Source organism: Lygodium microphyllum, chromosome 8 (genome assembly GCF_053477565.2).
Source record: "Lygodium microphyllum isolate KBCC chromosome 8, Lygodium_microphyllum_v1.1.10, whole genome shotgun sequence".
NCBI lineage: Eukaryota > Viridiplantae > Streptophyta > Polypodiopsida > Schizaeales > Lygodiaceae > Lygodium > Lygodium microphyllum.
Window position 1 is genome coordinate 4,880,817 of NC_141142.1, and position 10,309 is coordinate 4,891,125.

At 37.0% G+C, this 10,309-nt stretch overlaps 1 protein-coding gene across 1 annotated transcript; it reads right to left on the bottom strand.

Annotated features, from left to right (window-relative positions):
* Positions 1-596: 596 nt before the first annotated feature.
* Positions 597-4,554, bottom strand: LOC148031921 (uncharacterized). The gene is made up of 6 exons (XM_087684001.1): positions 3,986-4,554; positions 3,665-3,821; positions 2,855-2,986; positions 1,983-2,251; positions 1,627-1,898; positions 597-1,394 (listed from the first exon to the last, which is right to left on the bottom strand). Exons 1-6 carry the CDS (start codon positions 4,544-4,546, stop codon positions 932-934), a joined length of 1,854 nt encoding a protein of 617 aa, XP_087540127.1. The 5' UTR covers positions 4,547-4,554; the 3' UTR covers positions 597-931.
* Positions 4,555-10,309: the final 5,755 nt, after the last annotated feature.

A 10,309-nucleotide genomic window follows, 5' to 3' on the forward strand; every position in this document is an offset into this window, starting at 1 on the left:
TCAACAATGTACACAACATTTGGAGACAAATTTAAAATTCGTGTTTATACACATTTTTAGTTTTGTGAATTATATCCAAATTATGTTACTTTTTATATCTTTGTTTTTGAGAAAAGTATAATTAGTACCATTGGCAAGTGCACCCATAACATTGACATTTTGTGCACATATTTTGGCGAATATACCATTTTAGTATCAATGTTTTGTACCAACAATCTATGGATTTTAGAATCACTGGGACTTGTGTTGACTTTTGATTATCATGCTACCTATTATTGTTATTTTCTCGGGTATTGGAATCATATTGTATTTGTTAGATTATTACATTTCTCCCTTTTTTTGTTTATGTAGGATCAAGTATATTAAATGGACAACGATTGACCAATTTATCAAACAATTTCAAATAGGTTGATGATATATTAATATTATAAAAAATGAGTAAAAGTTCTTTGTATTGTTTTGCAAAATAGGAGACAAAGTATATTATCAAAAAATATATGAAAATATATTATCAAATATAAGTCCCAAACACAACATACTTAATCAATAGAGTTTTGGAGAGCAAGAAAAATGCCTTCTAATTCAAGGCACCCATGTATGAAAGAGAGAGCTAGATTCAAAATGGATTATAGGAATGTTCTTAAGGTACGCTTTGGCTTTAAAGAGTTGCCAACTTCGGACTCAGTTCGGAGTTGGCGCTTAGCTTAGCTACTTCAAAAAAGTAGCTAGCTCTCTCTCTCTCTCTCTAATTGCAATAAGCCTTAAGATCAAGGTATGCTAAAACAAGACATGTAAGAATAAGACAAGGCTTAACATTATCGAGTGTTAATATAGCACGTCCACAATACAAGGTCGATCGGCTTTTTAGGTTGTCACAAACTGCGCAAACATGGTTCGTTCAAAGTCTCATAAAGTCAATGCTCATCATCGTTTACAAATTGATTGCGTGGGCAGTGCGAAGGCATCGCTGGAGACGAGAGCCGAAGTCGGCACCGGAGCAGGCACGGATGAGGTCCGGCAGGGCGCGGAGGTTGGGGAGGAGGGCGGGGTAGGCAGCGCTGCTCTTGGAGGAGGCGGCGGCGTTGTTGTTGCGATAGGGTGGGCGGACGACGACTAAGGCAGCGGAGGCAGCGGCGCTGCTGCTGGAGGGGGAGGTATGGCCAAACTGGTGGAAGGTGGTGCCATTGAGGAGCAGGTCGTTGCGTGACTGGATGACCGGCGACGAGTCAAAGTTGGGTGTGACGCCAGCACCGGGGAACCAGGGCGTCACCTCGGACCGCCGCCCGGCGATGAACACGTTGCTCTCCGAGAAGATCTTCGCATGGACGCGCCCGCCGATGGCGTAATAGCCCCAGTTGGTGTACAGGTTGTTGACGACGTGGCAATAACCCCACCTACAGCAATGTTTTAAATTAAACCTTTCTTTTAAAAAATACAGAATATATTTGGGTAACATAGATACGTAGATTTTAATCTGTGCACTCTTCTATCCAATAATTCTATCTCAACATTAAAATATTTTCAAAAGAGAACCATGTTGAGTTCTGGTTTGCAACCAATCATCATAATAGATACCAAAGAATCGTTTTTTGGAATATTCACGTAAGGCAAGAGAGAACTGCAGACCTGCAGTGCGGCATCCGCTGGTTGGAGTCTTTGAACCAGTTCCGGTAGACGGTCACCCGCATGTTCTTGTCGACCACGTCAGCGTCCGAGGCGCCCAGTAGCATGTTGAAGTTGGGGTTGGACAGCTGGCAGTTGGAGATGGTGACATCTGTGGCGCGCTGGACGACGGAGATGAGGCCCAGCTTGGCGTCGAAGGAGGTGACGTGGTCGACCCACACCTTGGAGGAGCCCGCGAAGATGTGGATGGTGTCGCTCTCGTCCATGGAGTTCACCTGCAGGTTTTTAAAATAAAAAATTTAAAGAAGGAAACGATAATTGTATGTATTTTAAAGAAAGATAGATTGCCGCTTCGCCACCTGGAGGTTGTGGACGATGACGTTGGTGACACCGCCCACCACCAGCATCCGGCCGGTGATGGTGACATTGGCGCCCCGCCCATCCAGCGTGGTGTGGCTCTTCAGCCACAGCATGGACTGCAGCTCGATGATCATGCTGCTCGCGAACGTTATCCACACCCCGCGGGGCCCGCCTCCCAGCCCAACCGCGTATCGCAGCGACCCCGGCACGGGCTTATGAGGGTTGTCGTCCGATCGCGTCACCACGTAGATGGGCCCCTTTGCACCTCCTACGTAGGTAGTATTTTATATTTTTTTTAAAAAAAAGGAAAATTAATTTAAAAATATAAATATAAGAGCAATATTATTGCGAAACCTCAATATGCTTCATTGTTTTTCTAAAAAAGAAAATAAATAAAAATATAAAAACCCACAAATGTTTTTTAAAAAGCTAAATTTCTCTACAAGCTAAATCTTACCAAGTTTTTAAGTCTAGTAGGAAATCTTGAAAGTTGGCTCGCTCTATGAGTCATTACTTTCTCCAACAATGTACATACACACATGCATAGAAATAGAAACACACAAGAAATGGTAGCATTTGCATATTACCATGTGGGAAAAGGGGTTGTTTTTCCCAAATGCAAGATTCTGAAGTTTTTAACATTTTTCCACGGGAAAAAGGGTTTGTTTTCCCTACAATGTTCAGCATCATGAGCTTCTACCTAGGAAGCACCACATTCCTAGCTATGCCCACACTTAGAAAATGTGGTCCCTCCCTCTTAGAAGCTCATGACCTTGACATTGTAATTCACAATGTGAGAATTAGTGGGAATCTATCTAGATCTTGTCATACAACGGAAGACTAGCTTCTAACTAGAGTATTAGTAACTTACCTGTGACTCCATATGCAAACCCAAATGCACACACCGGCAGTAGCTTTCCTTGCCCACAACTTGAAAATTGACATATGGTGCCATCTCTCTTGCACCCCCCTCCATATGCATGACCACCCCTCCATCCTTCGGCTACATACCATTTCAAAAAATGTGCCTTGTGAATTTTCATTTGTCTTCTATATCCTATAGATACTACTCAGAAGAACTCAAAGAATGATAATTGTTGGAGCTCTAAGAATGATAAAACATGCATTGCAAACTATTGTGCTTTGCAGTTACAACACTTGTGTGAAAGTGTGCCATGTGCATCAACTTTTTAATACCATTTAGCTAAATCTATTGTTACCTTTAATCCTAATATGATCTCATGGATTCAAACGGCAGCGCAAACTATTGTGATTTGCAATTAGAAGACTTGCGTGAAAGTGTGTGCCATGTGCATCAACTTTAGTTGATACCATTTAGCTAAACTTGTTGTTACCTTTGAATCTTAACATGATCTCATGGATTCAAATGATCTAGATTATACAAAGAATTAAGGGGATCCACGATAAGTCTCTCGTTCTGCAAAAGTGGATTGTTTCATCAACTTAAGGTTACCCACGTAGTCCATCAATGACGATCTTTTACGTTTTGCATGGCTAGCCTTGTGCATTTTGGCACGAGTGATTTTAAACGTAAAAGGTTGACATTGCACTTGGAAGAAATATCTTACACGCCCCTATACAACTGTGTAAGTATAAGCCTTTCAAATCTAGACCGGATCAAAGGCACTATGCAAAGCGTTGAGATGTTGTGAGAACTTACGTTCGACCATTGTGCTTTCATCACTCACAAGCTCTTTGTCGATCGAAGTACTACTAATTGATGTTTCCTGCAAGCTTTCAAGTTTCGTAAACGATGTGGATGCCGCTTCGAGTAGGGCATATGCTTGCTTCAGGAAGTAGGGCACCGAGTAATCATCCTGCAAAACAACACGTATCACATCAAACAATGTAAATAATCAAGATCAAGTGGTCGCCGGCCGAGAGCAAGTTTAAATGGATACAATTAATCGAGCTAGCGTTTCATAATGAACCTTAGTCAAAAGATATGGTATCAATTATAATAAGGTTTAGTGGGTCTTACAATGCTGTTAGTTTGCCCAGTTAATTGCTCATTTATATCATTCTCTGCACTGGTGTCAATATCGTTGTGTTGTGGCCGTAAATCTGATGGTGGGGAGAACGTGTCGAGGCAACTGGAAAGGACGTCCATGGCGACCTGAAGGAGGAGTTCGGCGTCCTTGACATGGTCTTGCAGCAGGCCTGTCTCGACGGAGTTCAAGATGGTGGCGACTTCGTGCATGCGTGGAACGCAAGCCGAAGAAGATCCACTTATGGTGTCTGCACCGACCAGAGTGCTGTTTAGATTATTCATTGGATCGAGGCCTACAGCAGCAGCTGCTCCGGACGACGACGACGACGCCGACGACCACATCTCACTGGCTTGCTTCAAGTAACGATTGGCTTCTTCGATGCTTGCGATGATGTCCTCGTACAGGGTCTTCCTCTCATCCTGTTGATCCGATCGCACGCAACCTGCGTTAAGAACAGATGCCATGATCACGGCTATCGCTGCAATTAGCGCTTTTCTGTGGTTGCAGCGCCGATCCTCGCGAGCTCCTAACGAACGATATGACGACGCCATGATTGTCTGCTGACGTGACGAAAAGAGAAGTACACGACGTAGGCTTTCATGCCCAATATATATAAATATGTAAGAGTTGTGCAAGACTGATCATGGAAGCTCCACGGTCGACCGACGGCATCTGGATGGCCACACGAAAGGAATAGACACGATACAAAAAGAAGGTGAAGCAGCAAACAAAACGTCTTTGCGGCCGACTACCTTAATACCGCGACCGCTGATCTGCGTCAATTATGGAGTGCTCAAGTAGTAAGACTCAGCATCACGAGTTCTAAAGCTGCACTCTCATGTGTGAAGCTGGTAGTGTATAATTATATCATCTAGGGTACTTGCTTGCAAGCTTACCATTGTGCTAAACACAAAAGGATGGATCACAAGAGCTTGGCTTCTACCAATAAGATTCCCCTAGATTTCCCCTAAAGTTTTTAAAAAACTACTCATCTTCTAAAACTCCCAACTTAAACTTTTTATTTCTCATATTTATGATGTTATTGAAAAATTGAATCATAAAAAGAGAGTTGAAAAAGCATGACATTCTAGACTTTTGAAATTACAAAAGAATACACCTAGATATGACAAAACAGGACGAGGGAACAACGAGGGAGGGAAGGAGAAACCAAATCAAGAAGAGGTAAGCTACCCTCAATCGATATTTTTCTTTCCTTTTTCTTTGTTTTGAAAAAAATTACTTTTTTAAAGTTCATTTCTTCATAGGAATTTGTAAAAGCACTATACTTAAATTAATTGTAATAGCTTTTTGTATAGAGTATTCTACACAAAGTGCTATCAGAATAAACTACATGTATGTATGTGTAAAAGTGTGGTTAAATTATAGAAAGAAGTTAGATGCGCACATGAACACAACGTTAAGCATGCTCTCTATATCGTGCAAGACTCTATCCTCTATGCATTATTAGATATCTATAGTGCTATCTTTTATATTCTTTGTTCTTTGTCCAAACATGTAGAATTTTTGAGAAAATTTTCCAATGTGTAGTTTCTGATAAAAATTTAAATTTGACTTTCTTGTTAGTTTTTTTCCTTTTTGGTTATTTTATATACCTACAAGAAGGAGTAAGGAAATGGAAGAAAAGAAGAAGGAAGACAAGCAAACAATGAGGTATTTTCTTTCTTTTCTTTAAGTGTATATATATATATATATTACATATTACTTATTTTCTTAGTCTTTTCTCAGGTTTAAGATTTACTTATTATTTTTGTAGCATCTTTGTATAGACTTATTAATATATTTATTTTTCATTTCAATTATAAAATTTAATGTTTAATACTTTTATAAATGGAGGTGTATATCATTGAATATCTTATGGTGCATGCGATATTCCTTTGTGGCATGCTTGCTTGCATATTCAACAATATATTGCAAGAAAAAGTGAAGACTTGGGACAAGAAGTAAAACATTATAGGTATTCAACATAATTCGAGTGTACCTCATTGTGTGAGGAGATCTTAACTCCCTTCCACAACCTGCACTTCCTAATGGGAGTAAGCCTCACGTGCGCCACTGAGGCATGCATGTTGAGGATGCCTCCTATGTAGTTTTAGGGCTTATTACATTTCTTTTATATAAGGCAAGCTAAATCTAGCTTAGAATATATCTTATAACACTAGTTTGACGTATTTAATATAAACTATTTTGTATGCCAAGTCTAATGTAGCTTCAAACAATATATTATTCTATGAACATATGATTCAACAACTTTTTTGAAACCATTTGATTCATTTTGATTTATAGTGTTTTGCTTGATTCAAGGTGGTTAATAATAATAACTAAAGGGAAAAAAACTAAGGAGTTATAACTAGTAGCTCTATGGTTTTCTTTTATCCTAAGATATAATGTGTCTATAAGCACCTTCATATATGCACTTAAAATTCAGTAAAACCACAAGTTATAAAGGCGCATTTAAGATCATGCCTGTTAGTTCATATACATACAATATCATATGCGGGTCCTTGGATGTGGGCATAAGCAACCTTATAGAGACAGTCGTAACTATTTTTTATAGTATATAAATCGTGCATGTTGGGCCATCTGCAAGACTAACCTCTTATAGTATAACCCTAACTTAATAAAAATGCATACTTGAATTTCAATATAAATGTTCAACTATCAATGCATGTATTGCAAAGCAAGTTGACATAAAGGAGATAAGTTAGATCATAAAGTTATGCTAATGTAAAGTATAATATTAATCATATGACTATCTAGGATTCAATCTCATTCTCAATGAGAATACCGTGGCCAAACTAGCTACTTCAACTTCCATGCCAATATATACATATAGCAAATCAATCCCACTACTGATGTTACAATAATACTCTCAATGGTCATCATCAATGGCATAATGATCATTATGTGTGATGGTATTTATACCAATATTTGTGTATTTCTAGGTGCTCTCCTTGTTAAGCTATTGGTGTGGTGTACACCATGATAATGCTTCTCTATCTCTCATACCACAATCATCATTATCTCCATTACCACATGTACCATCCATTTACTCCCCATGGTTGCAAATGCATCATATATTACTATAGGATTTTTTGGCCTCCTTTTTATTGCTTCTTAATATTGAGAAATGGCAATCCATTGAGTCTATTATTGATATTCTTGATATTATGCATGGTTTAGATAGGAGAAAAATATAGCATGTAGAGAATATAATATTTTTTAATGAGTATTCTTATATTATCCCTATGCATAATGGCCAATGAGGAGCAACATTCTCACTTCCTTTGTCTAATTTTACAAGCCTTGATGATCTTTACCAAGTACAACCACTAGTAAGAGCTATAGATGTAAAATCTTTTCTAAGATATAGAAAACATTTAAACCTAATATCTCAAGCAAGCTAAGAAATATCACTTTGTTTATGACTATTAATGTATTTATTGATTTCTTTTCCAATACTAAGATACGAAGTTCAAAGGCCATGTTGTTAGTAAAGAGACTAGTATATGATCATGTCCTACAATTTGTTGATGATGGTTGGGATACAAGGATAGAAGGCAAGATAACATGTAAAATATGTCAAGACTCTATTCCTTGCAAATACATGCTTGCTACTCAAATTTCATTCTTATCTTTTATTACGATAGATGGCATTATGTTGATAGTAGTCTAGTTACTTTCGATAAAAATCTTGACGATTTTAGAAAAGATCCTATAGTGAACATTGATATTTGGCTCAATGACAAATGATATTATTACAATACTAAAGGTTAGACCATCACATACACTACATCAAGTGAGATTGGATTACAAAATAGAGATATCAAATTGCCATGTTTGTTTGCATTCCAACTTAATAACAAATAAGTAAATGTGTGCATCAAGCTATATATGGTATATATATTTGATTTCACTTCTTGAATGTTAAATATCCATGCTAATTTTTTACAAATGTCAAAGAGAACAGAGAGAAAGATATAGTGCAAGGACATTGAGGAAAAATCTCTTTGCTTTCAATATAAATACAAGCTCAAATATTACAACAAATTTTTATTTGCTTTCTTTATTATCTATATACATGAGGTTGTACAAGACAATGCACAAATGTTATTTATTTTTGTGAGTAATATACTTTTTAAGAGTTTTTTTGCCCTTCTTTGATGATTTGGTTACCTTAGGTGTTGAGAGGGTCCTTCTCTACTTCCGCAACCTCTATCTCCTTCTCTACCCCCTCCTCATTTGTGGCATGCTTATCTCCTTGTTCTTCTTGTATGTAGTTAACAAGTATGTACTTGAAAAACTTTGCTCCTACATACCAAACATGCTCAGTGTTATAACAATCATTGAAAAACCGTCACACATTTAAAAGAAAGGAATGTTAACTCAATGCTATTTTGTAATATACTCTCTTTTGAGTGAAGTAATATCCTAAAATTAAATATCTTCTATATTACCTTGATAATTTATCATCATAAGACAAATAAACTTGAACAATCTTATGGAATTTAAAATCACTTTTCAACTACAAGAATGACTATTATCTTAATCAAGATTCTACAAATAATAATACAACTCAAAATTAAACAACTTATTTATGGTAGTTTATGAAACCAAGTATCTTATTGCATTTGATCAAAAGCTTACCATAACTCGTCTACACTCCGTTGGTGTAAGTAGATCAAAAGGCATATGAGGCTTTTTTTATAGAACTTCAATTAATCTCTTTGCAACTCTATATAATAAATAAATAAAATTTAGAGTATTTACAATAGATAAATGTTTAAATGATCAAGGAGTCTTGAAAAAAATTAACTTACCTCTTAACATTTTCATATATTTCTTTTAAGGAATTGATAAAGTAACACTACTTGTCTGCATAGTCTATGGCAATCAAGCTCCAATGAGATCTAAAAATAATCATTATAGGCAAATAATTTAGTATAATGAACTCTTTTAAAAGTAGAAGAAATAGTAAACAACTTACTTTTCATGGTATGGAATCATAACAAGCTCCAAGGTATTAAAATCAATTCTAGTAAGCCAATGGTACTCACTTAGCCTAATGTAGTGGAAGATTGAAGGATCAAGAATCTCAACCTTTTGTTGTATATCAAAAGGGAGTTCATACATCATATACCTAGTAAAAGCAATAAAATAGTGAGTATATGGAAAAAAATTATTAATAGAAAAATACCATTCTTAAGAACAAATAAACTTAAATATGTTATACCTCAATCTAGCAAGAAGGATAGAGTCATTTACTTCTTTTCTCTCATCCATAAGGATATGCACACATTCTGAGTCAAAAAAAAAAACATTTCTCTTGCTTGTGTCACTAGGCAAGAAGCAATGTACACTAAAACTTAAATATGTTATACCTCAATCTAGCAAGAAGGATGGAGTCATTTACTTCTTTTCTCTCATCCATAAGGATATGCACACATTCTGAGTCCAAAAAAAAAACATTTCTCTTGCTTATGTCACTAGGCAAGAAGCAATGTACACTAAAACCTATTGGATTGACCCTCTCAAGCATGTCAAAAAGCTCATCCTCTAGAGGTCCTAGTTGCTCTACTTCTTTTTCTTCTACTTTATTCCTCTTATGCTCCCTCTATTTCTCTGATTGTTTCTCTGTAGCCTTTTCCTCCTTCTCATGTCATCTTGTGTCTCTCTCATGTATGACATCCTTCGCTTTAGGAAATATGTCCTTCTTTTTCTTCCTATATGGTGGCACATTAAGAATATTATATGTCTTCTCATATATAAGAGGAACAGGCTCCAAAACCTTGGAGAATCTATATCTCAATCTTCAAAGGATAATCATATCCTTATCCATAAGTGTAACTCTATGTGCATGGGCAGTACAAATGTATGCATCCTGGAAAATTTCAATGAGGAAGTCCTTTGTAGTCTCCTAGATGCAAATAAGGGCAGTCCTTGTCCACTAAGCTATCGAAACTATGTTTATCACAAATCTCCTTCACTACTCTCTAGAATGGCAACTTGGGAACTACATTATTAAGAGCTTTCATTACTTTCTTGATTTTCCAAAGACATCTTGCACCTTGTAAAAATGCCCCTTTATGCTTCTTTGGTGGCTCGGATGGCTTGGAGGAATTATGGATGTTCTCAGCAATGTTCCTAGGATCAACCGTTTGCTTCCTTGCTGTAGCCCTAGTTCTAGCCATACATACTAGTTAAATAATGAACCCTATCACTAAATTCATGTTTCACATTAATAGAGCCCAAACTAAGCACCAATGTGATTTTTTCCCCATCAAAGATAACGACCA

Bases quoted from the DNA above. Each gene is read 5' to 3' on its own strand.
- LOC148031921 (XM_087684001.1), bottom strand. From the start codon at position 4,546: ATGGCGTCGTCATATCGTTCGTTAGGAGCTCGCGAGGATCGGCGCTGC. The intron at 3,822-3,985 runs GTAAGACCCACT...GTTGTTTTGCAG, and splicing joins CTGGGCAAACTAACAGCATT to GATGATTACTCGGTGCCCTA. The intron at 1,395-1,626 runs GTCTGCAGTTCT...ACATTGCTGTAG, and splicing joins CAGCGGATGCCGCACTGCAG to GTGGGGTTATTGCCACGTCG.